The sequence below is a fragment of the Hyperoodon ampullatus genome, assembly GCF_949752795.1.
Source record: "Hyperoodon ampullatus genome assembly, chromosome: 4".
NCBI classification, from domain to species: domain Eukaryota; kingdom Metazoa; phylum Chordata; class Mammalia; order Artiodactyla; family Ziphiidae; genus Hyperoodon; species Hyperoodon ampullatus.
Window position 1 is genome coordinate 37,042,711 of NC_136917.1, and position 20,613 is coordinate 37,063,323.

At 50.7% G+C, this 20,613-nt stretch overlaps 2 protein-coding genes across 2 annotated transcripts; one reads left to right on the plus strand and one right to left on the minus strand.

The window, feature by feature from the left end:
- Nucleotides 1–5,590: 5,590 nt before the first annotated feature.
- Nucleotides 5,591–9,253, plus strand: RAB3A (RAB3A, member RAS oncogene family; the record flags this gene model as incomplete). The annotated part of the gene is made up of 4 exons (XM_079703785.1): nucleotides 5,591–5,818; nucleotides 6,945–7,063; nucleotides 7,687–7,811; nucleotides 9,063–9,253. The coding sequence occupies 4 exons, from the start codon at nucleotides 5,591–5,593 to the stop codon at nucleotides 9,251–9,253; spliced, it is 663 nt and encodes a 220-aa protein (XP_079559911.1).
- A 700-nt stretch (nucleotides 9,254–9,953) lies between these two features.
- MPV17L2 (MPV17 mitochondrial inner membrane protein like 2) lies at nucleotides 9,954–12,821 on the minus strand (the record flags this gene model as incomplete). Its single annotated transcript, XM_079702824.1, has 5 exons — nucleotides 9,954–10,476; nucleotides 10,795–10,923; nucleotides 11,094–11,170; nucleotides 11,829–11,999; nucleotides 12,635–12,821. The coding sequence occupies 5 exons, from the start codon at nucleotides 12,819–12,821 to the stop codon at nucleotides 10,378–10,380; spliced, it is 663 nt and encodes a 220-aa protein (XP_079558950.1). The 3' UTR covers nucleotides 9,954–10,377.
- Between the last annotated feature and the right edge of the window lie 7,792 nt (nucleotides 12,822–20,613).

Here is a 20,613-nt window from a genome sequence, read left to right on the forward strand (position 1 = left end):
TTGATGATTCATCATCATCACAATTAATGATCAAATTCCACAGAGGGAGAATTAAAGGGCATCTGGATCATGAACTTGGTGCATTTCCTTCCACACTTTTAAAAGGCAGAGATTTATGGGGTTTTTAAAAGGCAGAAATTTATGGGATTTTTATTTATATATATATTTTATCCTTTCCACCTTGCAAGTAATACATGTCACTGTAGAGAATCCAAAAATAATGGAAACATGTAAAGACGAAAATAAAATTCTGCTGTAACCTCACCCACAGATCATCTGCCTTCAGCATTTCACCTTATTTCCCTCTGTTTTTTTCTCTACCCATTCATAAGAACACTCACATGTTCCCCTTCATTTTGGGCCACAGGTATTCCTCCCTCTTCCCCTTACTGACTGCACACTACCCACACTAGTTTTTTAACACCCCAAGCACAGTCCCACCTCAGGCCCTTGGCACATGCTGTGCCCACTACCTGGAATACTTCTCTCCCTCAACCTCCCCCTTTGGGTCTCAGCTCAGCATCTTCTCCAGGAAGTCCTTCCTGACCCTCCCCCTCCCACCCCAGGCTGGCACTGGTGGAAGCTCTCTGGGAGTCTTTGCTTCGTGTCTACCACCCTCTCCAGACTATGATCTTCAGAGTTCCCCAGAGATGGACTTTGACAATGTCAACAAATCTCTTAACCTCCCCGAGCCTTTGTCATTTCGCGGGTAAAATGTGCTCTTTGTGAGGTTCACAGAATTGTAACAACAGGTATTGTTTGAGGAAAGCATGTCCTGAGCTCTTTCTTCACAGGTATAGAAACTGAGGCTCACAGAGGGGATGACGAAGAATTCACTCACATGCTCCAGGTCTCCCATTTCCTCCTGTTTAGGGTCCTTCCTGAGGGACATAGTCCTTACCTTTTTGGCCCACTTTAGACCCAAAGAGGAGGGTGGGAGAAGATCTTTAGGGCCCCTGGGAACTTTCAGCCCTTGTGAACTCCTAGGGTGACTCGTAGGGCCTCACTTTGCCCTCTGTTGAGGGAGAAAATGTTGCCTGGCCCCCCTTCCTCATGGAGCTGGAGAGGGGTTGTCCCTCGAGCTTGTTTAGTGAGTTCCAGCCTCAGGGCCTTTGAAGTTGCTGTTCCTGCTGTCTGGAGCACTGTTCCTCCACTTCTCCCAGTGGCCAGCTCATTCTCCTCCTTCAGATTCCTGCTCAAATGTCACTTCCTCAGAGAGGTCTTCCCTAACCTCAGTGGCCAAAGTCACGCTCCTTCCAATCATTCATTTGTTCATTCATTCATGTCATACCATCACAGGGCACCTACTGTGTCCAAAGGTGTAGGTGCTGGGGACACCGATCTCCGCCTTTCAAAGCTCACAGCTGGCTATTGGATAAATAAGTCAACATGATCATTTCTAATGGGGATGTGTCAGGAAGGAGAACTATGGTGACATGATAGGAGGTGACATGGTGAAATCAGAACTTTTGGAGGGAGGTGGGTGTTGATTGGAGATCTGAAGGGGATGAGAGAGCCAGGCACAGAAAGAGCTGGGGAAATACCTGGGGAAGAGTACACAGCAGGTGCAAAGGCCCTGAGGCAAGGTTGCACCTGGAACCTCGAAGAGGGAATGACTCACTGCAGGAGAAAGATGAGGTAGTGGGATGGGATCTGAGAGGGTTTCGGGCCCTTCTCCTACGCAGCTCTGTTGCTCGGACCACACAGAACACCTCCCCTCAAGTCTGTAGTCCCCACCTCCAATTCAACCATCCCTAATTCCAGAGCCTGATGCTGATTCTTAACAATAAATCCTTCCATTATTCTTATTTTAAAATACAAAATCCTGGGACTTCCCTGGTGGCGCAGTGGTTAAGAATCTGCCTGCTAATACAGGGGATACGGGTTCGAGCCCTGGTCCGGGAAGATCCCACATGTCGTGGAGCAACTAAGCCCGTGCACCACAACTACTGAGCCTGTGTGCCACAACTACTGAAGCCCGCGCGCCTAGAGCCCGTGCTCCGCAACGAGAAGCCACCGTAATGAGAAGCCCGTGCACCGCAACGAAGAGTAGCCCCTGCTCGCTGGAACTAGAGAAAGCCCGTGTGTAGCAACGAAGACCCAACGCAGCCAAATAAATAAATGAATAAATACATAAATAAAATAAAATACAAAATCTTTTGTGCAGAAGCTGGTATACATTGGTGTGGGCTTTTACCCTTTGGGAAAAAAATAAGTGGGTATTTCCGATCGACACCCACGTACAAAGCCGGAAGCATGCAGGTCAGGGAGCCTAGCTGCCTCGCACGCCCTCCCCTCCACCTGGGCGGCGCCTGGAGCCCCCCCCACAAACCCCCACCCCAAAGCGGGAACTCGACTGCTGGTCTTCCCTTGGGGAGAGATTGGAGGTGGATTTATATTTATTCATTATCTTTTTCTGAATCTTCCCAGTTCTCCGCAGTGGGTTTGTGATACTTTTATAGTCTGAGTGAAGAGGAGGGACAAAAATGTTATCCTTAGAAAAAAATAGATTTCCCAACTGCAAGGAGAGCTGGAGGGACGTCTCCGCACTTCCGGGGCGTTGGGGGCGGGGGTGGGGGGAGTGGGCGGCCTGCAGGCGCTAAGTTATTCCGGTTTCTAGGCGCCTCTGCAGCTGGCGAGCTTTTTATAAAAAAGACAAGCCCCGCCCCTCGTCTCCTGAGGAGGAATCAGGGAGATCAGAATTTTCCTGGGGCCACACGCCCCCTGCCGGGTGTGGGGACCGGAGTTGGGGCGGAGGGCAGAGACCTGGAGTGGAGGCCAAGGTCTCGTTCTTCCTCCCCTCCTCCAATTCTGACTTTTTCACATGAAGATGGATGTGACGGGTCACCTTGGACCCCAAAGTCTCCATCTCTGAGTCTCATTTTGCTAGGATGGAGGAGGGAGGACTCTCTGTCCCTGTCTTTTTTTTTTTTTTTTTTTTTTTTTTTGCGTTATGTGGGCCTCTCACTGTTGTGGCCTCTCCCGTTGCGGAGCACAGGCTCCGGACGCACAGGCCCAGCGGCCATGGCTCACGGGCCCAGCCGCTCCGCGGCATGTGGGATCCTCCCAGACCGGGGCACGAACCCGTGTCCCCTGCATCGGCAGGCGGACTCTCAACCACTGCGCCACCAGGGAAGCCCTGTCCCTGTCTTTTTAAACTCAGGAACCAGGGAGGAGTAAAGCATCTCCCATCCCTTGTCTTTATTGTTGGGTCTTTGAACCGCTCGTATCCTCCCTGTTTCCCAGGTTTTTTTACCGCAGACTTTGCGAGTTTAAGGGACAGGCCGTTTTTCTGCCCTACTTCCGCCATTTCGTTGAATTTTTCTCTGGAAAATGGGGAGCAGGTGGGCTCCCCTGGTGGCGCAGTGGTTGAGAGTCCGCCTGCCGATGCAGGGGACACGGGTTCGTGCCCGGGTCCGGGAAGATCCCACATGCCGCGGAGCGGCTGGGCCCGTGAGCCATGGCCGCTGGGCCTGCGCGTCCGGAGCCTGTGCTCCGCAACGGGAGAGGTCACAGCAGTGAGAGGCCCGCGTATAGAAAAAAGAAAAAAAAAAAAAAAAAAGGGGGGAGCAGGAAGGAAAGGGGTTCCTGGAGCTTTCGTTAGCCCCTTCCTTTTTTCTGGAAATTGGTGGGGAAGGGTGACTCTCTTGATCCCAATTTCTTCTTTCTTCATCTCAGAAACAGGGTGGAGCATCTACTAGCCCGGCCCCTTTTGGGGGTCTTACAGCTGAAATTAGACGGAGTCTATCTTGACCCCTATTTCCGCTTTTTCTTCTTTTCTACTTATGTTGAACCCAATAAATAGGAGACATGGAGCATCTTCTCGAACCTCTGTTCCTCTTTTCTGAAATTGGGAATAGGGAGCGTTTAAGGAGAGGTCACAGCACCCTGGACTGAAAGGGGACCTCCTGAGTCTCCGACCTGGGTGCATGGGGGCGGCTCTCGTCCATTCAACCGCCCGGGAACCGCCGTGGGACAGGAGGAGGGCGTGACAATCTTTGATTGGCTACTTAGCCCGTCGCTCGAGGACTTAAGCCAATGAGAAGGCTCTGCGCAGCCCCGCCTCCCTAACGCTGAAGAGAGGCGGGGCCGGCAGGCGATTCCACCCCTCCCGCACCGCTTCTGCTAGCTACTGGATGCGCTCGCTGTGACCCGCCCCATTCTCGCGTCAATCTGCGTGAGAGCCCCGCCCCTCCCGGCTCTGCGTGCGACCGTGGACCACATCCCTATCTGTGGCTCCTCCCCAGAATGGCGTCACGACCGCATCTGCATGTGAAGCCCCGCCCCTCTCTTTGCAGGACGTCACCGCGGACTGCAGGGGCCTGAGCCGCTGCCGTCGCCTCCGCTGCCACGCAGCCCCACATCAGCGCACTGGGGGCCCTGTCACCGCCGCTGCCAAAAAAGTCGCTGCCGCTAGGGTCGCCGCCGCATCAGTGTAGGGCAAGGTGAGCTCCTGGACGGTCCGGTGCGCTCCCTTTCGGAGCACCTACATAACCTTCATTTGACTGATGGGCTGGGGTAGGGGGACGAAGTTGGCCGGCGTTAAATGAGGGGAAGGATGCGGCGGTCGCGAGCCTGGGGAGGGGTAGGGCCCCGGCTCCCTCTACCTGCCCTATCCTCACCCCCACCCCCATCCCTCCACCCCCGGCTCTGCGGCGGAGGGGGAGGGGAGACGAGACGAGTGCCTTGCGGGAAGCTGTGCGCGCGGGAGGCCCCGTGCGTGCGCGTGCGCGTGGTGTGCACACGCGTGTGCGCGCCCGCCTGTGCGGGCGGATCTGTGTGTACCCTTGCTTGTGTACCAGGGTATTCTCGTGTGACCCCTTGGAGGTCCCGATCCAAGTTTGTGCGTGTTTCAGGCATGTGGAGGGAGACGCGTGGACTGTGCGTGTGCGTGCACAGCAATGTGCATATGTGCACGGAGATGCGTGCCCGTGTGGGTTACGTGTACTCGGCTGCATGGGTGGAGGACGCAGTGCGCACGGGTGGGTTTGCATATTTGTATATGCATATCGGTGTGCAGACAGGCTCTGTCCCGTGCACCGAGTGTGTTCGACGCTCAGATATGCACGAGCGTGTCCGAGTGTGTGCCCTGCTGTGTGCACGTGAGCGTGTGCACGCCCCGCTCCTGTCACGTGATGTAACTGTCTCAGCCCGAGCTCTCCCAGCCTGGGAGTCTGGGAGGAGGACTGCGGACACGCGTCCCCATGGTACCGTACACGCGTGTGCACGTGCGCCCGCGTGGCTCAGTTCTGAGGAACATGAATGATTGATGGGGGGCGGGGCCGGCCGTAGTCACCCCTCCAGGCGCAGCTGTAGTGCTCAGGTTACAGCCGGACCTGGGGATCAGGCCTGCTGGAGGGGGCTGCAGGGGTGTCTCCATCCCCTTCGTTCTGAGGTTCTTCTCTGAAACCTCGGGCCTTTCAAGGTCATGGCCCGCCCTCTGCCGTGGGCCGCACCGTTAGTACTGGGGCTCCTGATGGGATAAGGGTAATCTCCGTCCCTCTCTGGGAGCTCTCCATCCTGAGCCTGGGCTTGGCTGTTTGGGGATGGAGGGAGACCCCTCACGCTCGCCTACGCTCCGCACCCTCAGATGGCATCCGCTACAGACTCTCGCTATGGGCAGAAGGAGTCCTCGGACCAGAACTTCGACTATATGTTCAAGATCCTCATCATCGGAAATAGCAGCGTGGGCAAGACGTCTTTCCTCTTCCGCTACGCAGACGACTCCTTCACGCCTGCCTTTGTCAGCACTGTAGGCATCGACTTCAAGGTCAAGACCATCTACCGAAACGATAAGAGGATCAAGCTGCAAATCTGGGTGGGTCCAGCTGGGGGGCTTCTGGCTTCATCACTCTCCCTCCCGAGAATAGCAGCCCCAGCTTTGCCTATTTCTTTCCTGTCTAGATTCATTCATTACACACTGGGCATTTATCAAGCACTTACTGTGTACAAGGGGCTAGAGGCACTGAAGAGAGTGCCCCTGTTCTTCCATCAGTGCCTAATCAGTGCTCTTCAGGGGTGGGGAAGGAGCAAATGCTGGGTCCTCTCCTGACCCTGACATCACCAGATGCATCATTTGCTTGGTGCCTCAGTTTCCCCATGTTCAAGTTCCTCCATGTGTGTCTGTATCAGGTTTCAGAGGCATCTTGACCCCCAACCTCATTCCCTGGGACAGGAGCAGGCTCCTCCATCAGGGTCTTCTGGCCACTTCCCTCAACGCCCCCAAGGCCTGAGGAAGCCTGCTAAATCCTAAGTCAGAACTGCTCGTTCCCTGCCCACAGTCCTTCCATGGCTCCCACCTCACTCCGGGTAAAACCTGCACCCCTCCCTGTAGCCAGACCCTGCCTGGTCTGCCCCCGTTGTTACCCCATCGCATCTGTCTCCTTCCATCTCTGTCTCAGCCTCTTCATTGTTCCTCAAATGTACCAAATGCAGTCCCACTTCAGGGCATTTGCCCGGGCTGTGCCTTCTGCCTGGACTGTCCTTCCTCTGATCCCCACATGGCTCCCTCCCTTATCCTTCAAGTTTAAAATTGAAGGCAGCCCACGCTGCCCATCCTTGTCGGGCTTTTTTCTCCTCAGCCCTCACCACCCTCTGACGATACATTTTCTACCTTTTCACAGGTTTATTGTCTGTTTCCTGCACTGGATTGTCAGTTTCACAAGGGCAGTGATTTTGGTCCATTTTGTTTACAGCTGTGTCCCCAGTGCCCATCACAGGGTGTGGCACAGGTACACGTGTGTTGAATGAATGAGCGAACGATCTTGTAGGTACCTTAGGATGACTGGGTACCACATTCCCAGTGCGGGCAGCCAGCTCACCCTCCCTGACCCACTGTGCCTCTGGGCAAGCCCCTGCTCCTCTGGGCCTTGACCATCTCAGAGTTCATACCCACTCTGAGGAGTTTCCGTGTGTGTCCTGACACCCTGTCTCTTCTTTCCCAGGACACGGCGGGGCAAGAGCGGTACCGGACCATCACGACAGCCTACTACCGGGGCGCCATGGGCTTCATCCTCATGTACGACATCACCAACGAGGAGTCCTTCAATGCGGTGCAGGACTGGTGAGCGTGCCCCCACCCGCTCGCAGGTGGTCTTCTGAGCTAGGCTTGGTGTAAAGCCTGGGATACAGGCAGAGAACAGGGAACCCCAGCCGCTTGGCAGAAATGTAAATAACAATATTGGGGTCCCAGCCCTGCTATCAATCTATAATCATGAAAACAGTGTGGCATCAGCTCAAAATAATGGGAAACAGGGTTTCAGGTGGAAAAATGAAACTAAACATACAGGAAAAAAAATCTGGGAGGGACAGAAAATATGAAGACAGTTTGCATAGGTTAGAGGATATAAACATTTACATTTTCTGACTAGAGTAATGATAAAATTTGAGGAAATGTTTGAATTTGTTTAAGAGCGAGAATTCTTCTCTGGGGGTGGGGGGATCTGGGAAGGATGGGAAAGGCTGCTTGAAAGAGGGACTCCCGAGAGCAGTGAACTGTGGGAGCAGACACCTGCAGTGTGTTCCTGGCAGGACAAAGACAGGGAGGAGGATCGAGCCTGCCTCCCTCAAGAATTAAAGAATTAATGGGAGGTGGGGGCTGGAGTGGGGTGAGGACAGGGAGAAGGGGGAGAGGGGGCGGAGCTCAGATTCTCCAAGCGCTCACCTTCCTGTCGCCACCTCCTCCAGGTCAACCCAGATCAAGACCTACTCATGGGACAATGCCCAGGTGCTGCTGGTGGGGAACAAGTGTGACATGGAGGATGAGCGGGTGGTGTCGTCGGAACGCGGTCGGCAGCTGGCTGACCACCTGGGTGAGTACCCAGTGAGGCTGGACACCCACAGGCTAGGAAAGGGACACTGAGGCCCTGAAAGGGGAGGAGATACACCCAAAGTCTCACAGCAAAGCCAGGATGGGGCCTGGATTCGAATCCAGATGATTCATACTTTCTGCAAGCTGGCCTTGATCCAGGGGCCATTTGAGGTGAGTCTTTTTTTTTTTTAATTAATTAATTTTATTTATTTATTTTTGGCTGCATTGGGTCTTCACTGCTGTGTGCGGGCTTTCTCTAGTTGCGGCGAGTGGGGGTTACTCTTCGTTGCGGTGCACGGGCTTCTCATCGCGGTGGCTTCTCTTGCTGTGGAGCACGGGCTCTAGGCACGCAGGCTTCAGTAGTTGTAGCACGCGGGCTCAGTAGTGGTGGCTTGAGGGCTCTAAAGCACAGGCTCAGTAGTGGCGGCACACGGGCTTAGTTGCTCCGCGGCATGTGGGATCTTCCCTGACCAGGGCTCGAACCCGTGTCCCCTGCGTTAGCAGGCGGATTCTTAACCACTGCACCACCAGGGAAGCCCCTTGAGGTGAGTCTTGATGGATGCTTGAGTTCACTCTGCAGGAAGTTTGATTCATTCTGATACTCTCACTGCCCAGCCTTGTGCTGGGTGTTGCTGGGCCCCTGAGAGGCCTCCAGCTTTGTGAGAGAGGGAGGGACCTCAGCTGGGGGAGCCAGGCTCTGCCTGGCATAGGTAAGTCTTCCTGGAAGTGGGCCTTGGATCTGGTGCTTAAAGAAAAAGGGTGGTCTTTCAGACAGAAGAAACAGTGTGGGCAAAGGCCAGACGTGGGAAAGATCCTTTTGGCAAACAGTTTTATGTGACTGCAACATGAGGGTCACTTGGAGGAAATATGGCTGATCTTGCAGGGCCTGAAGCACGAGCTGAGGAGCCAGACTTTTCAGAGGGCAATAGGGAGCCATGGAGAGTGTGTGAGCAGGGGAAGGCCTGGGTCTGAATGTCAAATGCCGCCAGGGCCAGGGCTAGGCTGGATGGTGGAAGCAGGGAAGTGGGTCTTACGAGGGCTCTGGGGACAATGAGAGGGGACAGTTTTAGGGTGAAGAAAGGAGTGCAGGAAATAAAAGGCTGACTCAGTCCTGTGTTGCTTCCCCAAGGGACCTGTCAGTGCCTTTAACATGCAGTTAGCACTGGGAATCTCCAGGTGTTACCTGCCCTCGTTAAAGTGTCTCTGGGCGTGGGGGGACCAGGGTCCTCACCCCTCCCTTCTCCGACCACAGGGTTCGAGTTCTTTGAGGCAAGCGCCAAGGACAACATTAATGTCAAGCAGACCTTTGAGCGGCTGGTGGATGTCATCTGCGAGAAGATGTCCGAATCACTGGACACAGCCGATCCTGCAGTCACGGGCACCAAGCAGGGCCCACAGCTCACGGACCAGCAGGCGCCCCCCCACCAGGACTGCGCCTGCTGAGAGCTGCCCCGCCCCATCCTGGCCCCGCCCCCTGGGCCTGAGCCAGGGCCCCTACTGGCCATGGGCGTGAGTCCCCTGCCCTGATTTAGCCCATCACCCTATTTATTATCGTAGCTATTTATTTATTTATTGGAGATGTCCCCCAAGGGCTCGGGCACCCCACCTGCTCCGTGCCCCACCCTGTACATACAGCCCTGTTCCTGCTCTGCAGTGGCGTGTCGTGGCCCCGTGAACTCACCACTCACCCTTCTCTCCAGACCCCACCTTTTTATAAATTTACCCCCCATTAACAGTTATCAGTTTTGAAGAGGGGGCCGGATGACACCCCAGGGCAGTCTGGTTGCGTGATGCAAGGTAGCCAGACCTGCCAGCCCCCTGGCTGTGACACGGTAGGTCCAGGTGGCTGCAGGCATCTCGATGTGGACCACGGGGTAGGTCAGAGCCAGGAAATGGCCCGCCTGGCTCTTTGCCCCCAAGGTTGTACCTTTTTTTGGAGGGGGGTGGGGGCTGCTGTGGATATTCACCACCCTGGGACACCACCTCCCACCAGACCTGTTCTGATGTCATGAGTGTCAAACATGCCCCCCAGTCCCCCCAGGAGATGTCATGACAACACTACACACACCCAATAAAGTGAATGGACGACACAGTGTCCCTATGAGCGCCGGCCTGCCAGTGCTGGCTTTGCTCATCCACGAGATTTTCAATTACAAAGAGAATTTAATTCTCTGTACTTCCATAGTCCACGAACAGAGGATGAGACTGGAGGCTACCCAGCCCCACCCAAGGCTCCAAATTCTGGGGGCCCTGCTCCAAGGGTATGGGCGATGTCCCCACCTTGGTCCCAGAGCCCAGCCTGCAGGAGTGTTGAGGGCTTGGTACTAGCTGGCTGGCTGAGGCCCAGTGCTGAGGATGGAACATCTGTCACCAGTCACTTGAGGCTCTCCCAGAAGGGCTGGGGGATGACGGTCCATCCTCATGGTTGTGTTCCAGATGGAGAAACAGAGGCCCGGCAGTGGGCTTGGAAGGGGCAGCCCAACCGGATGCCTAGGAATCAGGGTGGGCCTAGGACTGGCCCCAGCAGTCCGTTCCCCTTCCTGCCCAGGCGGCTGGTCAGCTGAGGGTCAGTCTTGCCCTGGCTGGCATGTGGTGGCAGTGTGCGGCAGCTCAGTCTGCACAGCGCCCAGGGCCACACAGCCGGGGGGCGCTGGGGGGCCTGGGATCTGTCCACACAAGAGGATCGGGTTACAGGCACTGTTCATCCCTCTGGGCTCCTCACCGAACCCTCCTCCACCCGTCAGGGCTGGGGTCAGCCTTGCCGGACAGATGCGGCAAGGACCTGGCCAAGGTCTCATCAGACAGAAGACGTGGGCTGGTCTTCACCCCGCTGGTGATCAGCAACCCACCTACCCACCATGGGGTGCAGGTTGTCGCGGGCACAGGAGGCCCGCACCCTGGAGCGTAGTTGTACTGCCATTTGGGCCTCACACATGTGGCCCCCCAGGAGTCCCCTGGGTACTTGGTCTGCCCACTGCGCTTACCCGGTATTTCAGATAGGAGAGGTATGTGTCCCAGCCCAGCGTCAGGCCGTTGATGTAGGTGACTCGGAACTGGGGGGGCACGAAGAGGAAATTCACCAGCTGCGCAGCGGGCCACACGCACCAGTCAGCCTACGGGGAGGGGTGGAATGCAGTGAGAGGCGGGGCCGGGAGGGACCTGGGTGGGGCCGGGTGGCTGTGAGAGGTGGGGCTTTGAAAGGGGGTGCCTGTGAAAGGGAGAGGAGGGACAGATGCAAGGGGCGGAGATGAAGGATAGGCGGGGCCTGGGCAGGCACGCCCACCTTGTAGAATTCCCAGAACTTGTCCCGCAGCTCCTGGCAGCTCTCGCCCAGGGTCTGGCCCTCCAGGCAGCCAAGGCCTAGGAAGGAAACCAAGAAATGAGAGTGTCAGAGGCTGGGGAGTACGACGGTAGAGCGGGTGGGGTAGGACCCCTGAGGAACAGTGTCTCAGGCAGAGGAAACAGGACACTTAAAAGCCTTGCAGTGGGAAGGGCAGCACAGCAGGGTGGCTAGGGTGGGTAAACAACAGAACAGGTCAAGTCGGAGAGACGTGAGAGGAGAGAGGTCGGTCGTGAATAACTGCGTACCCTGAGGGATGCGTACGCCACACACCCTTGTTGAGGCTGAGGCTATTTTATTACCGGTCCTAGGATGCTTGTGCCCTGTCAACGTCAGTCTCAGCTCCCCTTCCTCCAGCCTCAGAGCCTTTGCATGGGCTGTTCCCCCTGCCTGCTGGCTCCTCCTTCAAGTCTCAGCTGAGTGTCTTCTCCTTTGAGACGTTCTCCCAACCACTGTCCAGGGCAGCCCCATCAGACACTGTCTTCATCCTTCCTACATTTAGCATCATTCTCTGTGATTCTGCCATTCCCACTTGCCTCCACTGGGTCTGTCCTATCACCACTGTACCCCAGCCTTCAGGAGGTGTATCAGTAATGGGTCTCCACATCCTTAACACAAAGCTGGCTCTGTCCCTCCCGACCTATGAGGGGCAAAGCCCAAGCTCACGGGGCTCCTTACCCAAGAAGTACCAGACGCCCAGCATGGGAGAGGCCACCAGTTGGTCGACGAGGACCTTCCTGAGGACGTTTGGGAGGCCACGGAAGCCAGATGCAGGGAGCAGGCGGTCCAGCCAGAGGTACCAGTAGTGCAGGAAAGGGCCCATGCTGCAGCCCACAGCAAACATGCTCGCTGTGGGAGGTCCAAGAGTCAGGGGGCGCATGTTATTAGGCCAGCAAAGCCCCCAATTCACTCCCTCCCTGTCTAAGACCTGGGTAAGCCTGACACCCTTCCAGAGCCCAACCCATTACTAGCCCTACTGCCACGTACCATTCCAAGAGCTGCGTTTGCATTTTCCTCCCTCATTCTCTCACCACCGTGGCAGAGGGTTCTACCATCGCCCCGCTTTCCAGAGGAGGAAACAGAGGCACAGCGGGTAGGGAACTGTGGGACCAGGGCGCGATCCTAGGCTGGCTGGGGCCAGACGCTGCGCCCTTGACTACCCAGGGTGCAGCATCCTGTGCTCAACGCTAGGCCTCTCAGTGCAAGAGAGAGGGAAGCGGACCAGGGGTTGGGCGGGGACCTGACCCTCAGGATGGGAGCGAACAGAAACCCCACATATGGTAGGGGATGAAGACCTCCGAGGGGGGAGGGGACAGAGATCGGGGAGGGGCTGTCTAGGGTGCACTCTGAGGTCAAGGGTCTTGCCAGGGACTGAAGTCACGGGTCATGGGTCACGGCACGCGGGTCCGGGTCACAGGTCTCCAAATTGAGGTTGGGGCCAAAGATCCTCTAGGGTCAAACGCCAGCAGCACTCGCCCCCTCACCTGAGCGCCGCGGGTCAAACTTCTGGCCGGGCCGAGCGCGGATCTCCCAGGACTGGCGCGCTCCATCCCCGGCCGCCATGAGAGCGCCGCAGCCCAGCGTGTTGGTGACGAGCAACGCACGGCCTTGGAACAGGGGCTGCCCCGCGGCCCAAAGGCCGCGCAGCCAGCACCAGCCGCCGGACACCATCGCCTGCCGCGACCTAGGAACTGGCACACCCCACCGCCCTGCTCATGCCGGCCAATCTCCAGTCACCCCGCGTCCCGGATGCCCGCCTCGAGCCGTGCTACCCAATCGCACGCTGCCTTCGTGATTTGCAGGCCTTCCCCAAGTCGCTGCAGCCAATCGTCGACCGCTTGCCTCTTCACTTTGCCCGCCCCAAGAGGTATTAGCCAATCAAAAGTCGGCATCCCGTCTAGAGGCTAATTGCCGAACGAAGCCGCACACCGCCTTCCTCGCCTTACAGGCCAATCGCAAATAGGTTTCGCGTCACACCGCGCATGCCAATTGCTGTCGTTCTAACCTCGTTTTCCCGCCCCTATCTGCTCTGGCCTGTGGGTAGCCGTCGCCACACCCTTATTTGCCTGCCCAGTACTGCACTGGCCAATCGGAGGCCCTCACTGACTATCGTTAGGCTGGCAAATCACTGTCGTCCTGCCTCCCGCATTGAGATGGCCAATCTTGAACAATTCTACCGAATTCTCTCTTGTAGTTGCCCTCCAGATTTCCAGATTCTCCCGGAATTCCTGAAAAGGGGATCGGACTGTGGCCATGACTACCGGGGCGGAAGTCCAATCCCGCAGAGACTCGAGAAAGTGGGGGCGGGGCTACAGTTCTGCGGCGCGCGCAGGCCGCTGGGATTCTTGTGTAGACGTTGACCTTGGTCCTGACTACTGCTGGGTATCTGACCTCAGTTCAAGAATAATATAATTAAACCGTTAGGCACTGTTCTGGGCACATGATGTGCATTAAGACATTTCACAGCAACTTTGTGTTGCTGCAGGGACAGTTTTATCACCATGTTATTTCCTGTGTTCCTGGAGGGGAAAATGTGAGTTTCAATGGAAACTATGCGTTACCTACAGGAGCAGGGTGTCGCAAACTGTCGCCTGTGGGCCAAATCCTGTCGGCGCCGGTTTTGGTGAGGCTCGCGAGCTAAGAATTCTCTTACCTTTTTTCATTGGTCGGTGAAAAAATCCAAATAATATTCTGGGACATGTGAAAATTATATGAAATTCAAATTTCCGAATCCATAAATAAAGCTATGTTGGAACACAGTCATGCCCATTTGTTTCTTTATTGTCTACTCTCATTACAATGAGCAGTTGCAACAAAGATTATATGGTCTGCAAAAACTAAACTATTTACTATTTGACTCTTTACAAAAAAATTTTTTTTCCTCTTTGTTAGAGGACACCCTTCAGGGTTTTCTGATTTTGATTCTATGGGAGATATTTTATAAACCCTGTGGTTATAACTGATAACAGAGAAAAATAATTCTTCCCTATAGACATGCAAATGAATTCTGCCGAGTGGAGAGATGCCCACCACCCCCAATTTTTTTGCCTTCATTTGCACATTCATTTTACTGTGCTTGTTTTGTCTGTTGTTTGGTTCTTCTTTGAAATGGGTTTAACGCCTGACCAGTTCCCTTTATTAACAACGAGTTAACAATTTTTAACACATGCTCATTTCTATTTCTGTATGAGAGTCGTGATTTTTACCTTTTTTGGGAAAATTATCCTTCAACACTTCCTATTGCTGTCAAGTAACTCAGCCTAGTATTCCAGGTTCCAGATTTTACTGCATTTTGGTGGAAAACCTCCAAAATGGTTAAAAGAGGGGGGGAAAGTCAAATTATGATTCACGAAACAGAGTCAGGTAAACTTTTTCAACAGAGAAGTGCATTTCATGGTGGCTGAAGCCCTGGCAACTTCAAGAGGTAAGAGAATCTTGCTGATTCTCTATTTTTCTCATCTGTGTTTTCCTCTCTCTAGATAGGTGCCTTGTTTTTGATGCTTTTATGACGGATAATGTCACCAGCATTAGAGGCATCAGGGACTGGGAATTTGGCTTTATGGTCTGACCATTTGGCAATCTCTATCAATAGATTACTGGCTGAAAAGCAGTGGAGGATCCATTAAGAATTTAGTGCCCACCAGGAGGAACAGCTTTTGATGGCTAGACCTGTGATTTTGGGTGTTTCTGTTGAAGGAGTTTTCAGAACATGCCACCCCAAAATATGCTGCTCTGGCAGATTGATTATTTTGAGTTAAAGGCATTAGTAAGACTGCAAGATGCAAGAAGGGCTCTTGGTCTTTCCTTTTTCTTACTGAAAGCAGGAAATAAAATTCCCATGGCAAAGGTGCCCTCCCTCTACTGGGAGGAAGAAACCCTCTTATCCCCAGAGACAGGGAGTCAAAGCTGAGAGAAATCTGTACAAACAGGTCTGGTTGAAATAACTCTTATCTTCCTTTAATCTCCCCATGTATTTTGGTTGCTTTTCTGCAGTTGACGCTCTGTTCAACCTAGTAAAAAGCAAGTCTTTGGGTCTTCATTTTTCTTGCGACGACTCCCACGTACATGTAAATAAATTTTTTATGCTTTTCCCCTGTTAATCTGTCTTGTGTGTCAGTCTCAGCCAGAGACTTGTTTGCCGAGAGCTTGGCTTGGCTTTCTGTCTGCTAGGGCATGCTGGTTTTGGTCCTACATGTCCAACCATCAGGTGAGAGCCCTGAGAATATGTAGATTGCCAGAAAGAAATGGGGGTTGCACCCCATTTGTGGCTAGGGTCCTACCAACCACGGGACCACTGTTGCCAGCCTCTGAGGGGAATTGTCTAAGTCTTTCTCTCTTTTGGCCATCTTTGGGAGTGGCTCTGGATCTTGAGAGAGCTGCATTTTTTCCACCCTCTTTGGGGACCCCTCATGCATCCATGGTTTAGTCATAGAAGGCTGATTGGTTTTGGTTTTGAATCACTTGGAATAGGTATGCTTTTGGTTAAAAAAAGAAGTTAAAAAAAAAAAAAGGGAGGGCTTCCCGGGTGGCGCAGTGGTTGGGAGTCCACCTGCCGATGCAGGGGACACGGGTTCGTGCCCCGGTCCGGGAAGATCCCGTGTGCCGCGGAGCAGCTGGGCCCGTGAGCCATGGCCGCTGAGCCTGCGTGTCCGGAGCCCGTGCTCCGCAACAGGAGAGGCCACAGCAGTGAGAGGCCCGCGTACCGCAAAAAAAAATAAATAAATAAACAAACAAATAAATAAATAAATAAAAGGGAGTTCAATACTGCCGGTAAAATTTACTGTTTGGGCTGAAACCTGTTGATAAGATATTGAAAGTATTTTTTTAAAAAAGGAACTCTATGTCAGAAACTGGCTTTATTGGAGACATATTCAGAGCCTGATTGGAACTATTTTCAAGGCCTTCTTCTTTCCTAAGCTAAAATGGAACTATGTACTCAGAGGGCTATTTGGAAATACACCGGCAAGAAAAAAAGTTTAAAAAGGCTTCTTCACAAATGTTAGTAACTTGTTCCATCTGCCAGAAACGCACTTTGGATCCAACTTTTTTTTTTTTTCTTCAATAATGAGTTAAAATTCTTGTATCTGTCTCATGGATAAAATTTAAAAATAAAAGTTATAAGATCTCTGTTTGCTTCTGTCTCTATGTTTATGTTTGTCTATATACACGTGATATTCTTCTACCTCTGGGAAGTATTGCTAAAAATTAACTTGTAAAAGAGCTCTATTTAATTGGCTTTAAAAAAAGTGCTTATGTAAGTTGATTAGTCAAACAAACTAATTGTCTCTACTAGATGTTTAGATTATAAAACTGTAAATTCAAACTAAGAACAAAACAGACAATAAAAGTGAATTGCACAACAGTAAATTTTAAAATAAAGGAGGTCACATATTTAACTTTTTACATTCTTTGCTTCTGTGATTTTTGATACTTGCTTGATTTATCAACAAGAAAAATAACAAGATTACGGCTAGCTATTTAATGATTCATGAAATTTTCATGAATAATTTAAGCATAATTGTTAAAAACAAGTTAAGTAATAAACGTAAATGGGATAAAAGTTTATAAGTGAACGTCTCAACGATAATTTTGTTTTATAATGTCTCCTTAAAAATAGTTTCCAGAATCATTTTGGAAACTTGAAACCTTATACTAAGTTAAGTGAAATGGTGGATATTCATTGAATATGTAAATAATTTTCAAATATGAGAAAATACTAAAATATTAATCACTAAATATAAGCTTATCTCGTTGGCTTCTTAATTTTTACAAAGGGACTAGTGATGTTTCCGTTAGTAAACACGTCCTTTGCCACATCAAAAAATTGTATTATAAGGAAGCATATGCCTCTAGAAATTATGAAATGATGTATTCATAAATTTGCTAATCTACTATAGAATGTTGGTATGGCCATAGGCAGTTTACAATTGCTTGCTTCCTAGTTTTCACTGGAACTTAGGGTTATGAATTATAATCAGTGTAAGTAAATGAAACTGCTAGGAATAATAAAGGTACAGAAAAAAAACTGTATGTGAAGTGTGCAAGGAAAATAAGATGTGTTTCTGCAGGAAAAAGTATGAGGTATGAAGGATGCGCTCTTTTTTTTTTAATTAGCAAGTATTTAATGTAATTTATTTATTTTTGGCTGCGTTGGGTCTTCGTTGCTGTGCATGGGCTTTCTCTAGTTGCGGCGAGCGGGGACTACTCTTCGTTGCGGTGCGCGGGCTTCTCATTGCGGTGGCTTCTCGTTGTGTAGCACAGGCTCTAGGCACGTGGGCTTCAGTAGCTGTGGCACACAGGCTCAGTAGTTGTGGCACTCTGGCTTAGTTGCTCCACGGCATGTGATATCTTCCTGGACCAGTGATTGAGCCCTTGTCCCCTGCATTGGCAGGCGGATTCTTAACCACTGAGCCACCAGGGAAGTCCAAGGATGCGTTCTAAGGAAGGAAAAAGAAGAGTAATTTTGTCCTTGTTTAAGGGTATTTAGTGATTGTTTCAAGATACAAAAGAGGAAAATAAAGGAGAAAAACCTAAATGGATTTAGAAAGTTGGAGAGGGAGAAAGAGGAAATCTTATCTTGTGTGGTCAAATTGGTGAAAATTAAATGGATTATTATAAGAATTTTAAAAATGAGCTTTGTTTTAAAAAATTTTTTTATTGAAATATAGTTGATTTACAATGTTGCCTTAGTTGCAGGTGCACAGCAAAGTGATTCAGTTATACATACATATATACCTATCTATTCTTTTTTAGATTCTTTTTCATTATAGGTTATTACAAGATATTGAGTATAGTTCCCTGTGCTATATAGTAGGTCCTTGTTGGTTATCAACAATGAGCTTTAATATCAATAATGTGACTATGCAAAACTAGAATTTGACTTTCTCTGTTAAAAGAATAACATTTTCTTGGATTATTGTAAAAGATTTTTCTTTACCTGTTAAGTAATTCATATAGAAAACAAAGATTCTGTTTTATCAAAATGTTGTCTTTATCAAGTCTCTAATTAGGAAAACCGAGTCGTCTCAAAATTAAAAGAGCTGGAGCTTTTTCTTTTATTATGTTACTGTATTTGCCTATAAAATCTTCTGTTGCCACTTTGGTTAAATAGGTAACTAAGTATTGTTCCATAATAATTTGTGAGCTTATTTAACCTAGTGTTCAAATCTTTGACATTTTGGACAAACTTCCCAAAATCAAATTCTAAATTTTATTTCCCCTACACTGTGTTTCCTCTTGAACCATGGTTGACATTTTAGAATTGGAGCCACTAAACTCTGTCTGCACACCTATTGGTCTGTAATTCAGAGAGGCCTTTACTTCTCATTATGTATGTTGTATTTTTCTACACCAAGAGGTGTGAGAGGCAGGATTCTAAGATATGGCCCCAAGATTTCTGCCTCAGATGTACATCAGTACATCCTCCTCAAGTGTAGGTAGAACTTGTGAATATGATAAAATGCAAATATGACGTTATGTTGTATTTTAGAAGGGATTTTTAAAAAACTTATTTTACTGAAGTATAGTTGATTTACAGTGTTGTGTTAATTTTTAGAAGGGATTTTGTAGGCATAAGTACCCTAGTCAGTTAATTAAAAAGGAGCTTGGAGACTTCCCTGGTGGCGCAGTGGTTGAGAGTCCGCCTGCCGATGCAGGGGACACGGGTTTGTGCCCCGGTCCGGGAGGATCCCACATGCCGCGGAGCGGCTGGGCCCGTGAGCCATGGCCGCTGAGCCTGCGCGTCTGGAGCCTGTGCTCCACAACGGGAGAGAAAAGGAGCTTGGTTAGTGCCCTCACCGTGATACATTTCTTTTTTTTTAATTGTAGTATAGTTGTATAATATTATATAGGTTATAGGTATACAATATAGTGATTCACAACTTTTAAAGGTTATACTCCATTTGTAGTTATTATACAATGTTGGTGGGACTTCCCTGGCAGCTCAGTGGATAAGACTCCCCGCTCACAATGCAGGGGGCCTGGGTTCGATCCTTGGTCAGGGAACTAGATCCCACATGCATGCCACAACTAAGAGTTTGTGTGCCACAACTAAGGAGCCCGCCTGCCACAACTAAGACCTGGTGCAACCAAATAAATAAATAAATATTTTTTAAAAAGATTGGGCTTCCCTGGTGGCACAGTGGTTAAGAATCCGCCTGCCAATGCAGGTGACACGGGTTTGAGCCCTGGTCCGAGAAGATCCCACATGCCACGAAACAGCTAAGCCGATGCGCCACAACTACTGAGCCTGTGCTCTAGAGCCCATGAGCCACAAATACTGAGCCTGCATGCCACAACTACTGAAGCCCGTGCGCCTAGAGCCCGTGCTCTGCAACAAGGGAAGCCACTGCAATGAGAAGCCCGCGCACCGCAACGAAGAGTAGCCCTCGCTCGCCACAACCAGAGAAAAGCCCACGTGCAGCAACAAAGACCCAACGCAGCCAAAAATAAAATAAATAAAATTAAATTTAAAAGAATATTGGCTATAGTCCCCGTGTTGTAGAATATATCCTTGTAGCTTATTTTACACCTAATAGTCTCTACCTCTTAATCCCCTACCCCTACATTGCCCCTCTCCCCTCCCCCTCCCCACTGGAAACACTAGCTTCTTCTCTATATCTGTGAGGTCTGCTTCTTCTTCTTTTTTTTTTTTTTAACATCTTTATTGGAGAATAATTGCTTTACAATTGTATGTCAGTTTCTGCTTCATAACAAGGTGAATCAGTTATACATATACATATATCCCCATATTTCCTCCCTCTTGCGTCTCCCTCCCACCCTCCCTATCCCACCCCTCTAGGAGGTCACAAAGCACCGAGCTGATCTCCCTGTGCTATGCGGCTGCTTCCCACTAGCTATCTGTTTTACATTCGGTAGTGTATATATGTCCATGCCACTCTGCTTCTTTTTTGTTACATTCACTAGTTGGTTGTATTGTTTAGCTCTGTGATACATTTTCTTTAAAAAAATTTTTTTTTAGTATTTATTTATTTTACTTTTGGCTGCGTTTGGGTCTTAGCTGCAACTCGTGGGATCTTTCGTTGTGGTGTGTGGGCTCCAGAGAGCGTGGGCTCAGTAGTTGTGGCGTGCGGGCTTAGTTGCCCTGCAGCATGTGGGATCTCAGTTCCCTGACCAGGGATCCAACGCCCATCCCCTGAATTGGAAGGCAGATTCTTAAGCACTGGACCACCAGGGAAGTCCCTGTGATACAATTCTATTTGGCAGATTCCTGAAGGTGCATTGGCTGATGTTAGGGAACCACAGGACAGCATTATCAATCCTAATTCCAGTTATTCGTTCAGATGTGAACTTGGCCACGATCCCACCACATTGCATTTAGTCATCCCCTTTCTTTAGGCTCCTCTGGTCTGTGATTCTGGGTTTTTTCTTGTTTTTCATGACCTTGACACTTCTGAAGAGGACAGGTGGGACATTTTGTAGAATGTCCCTCTGTCTTGGTTTG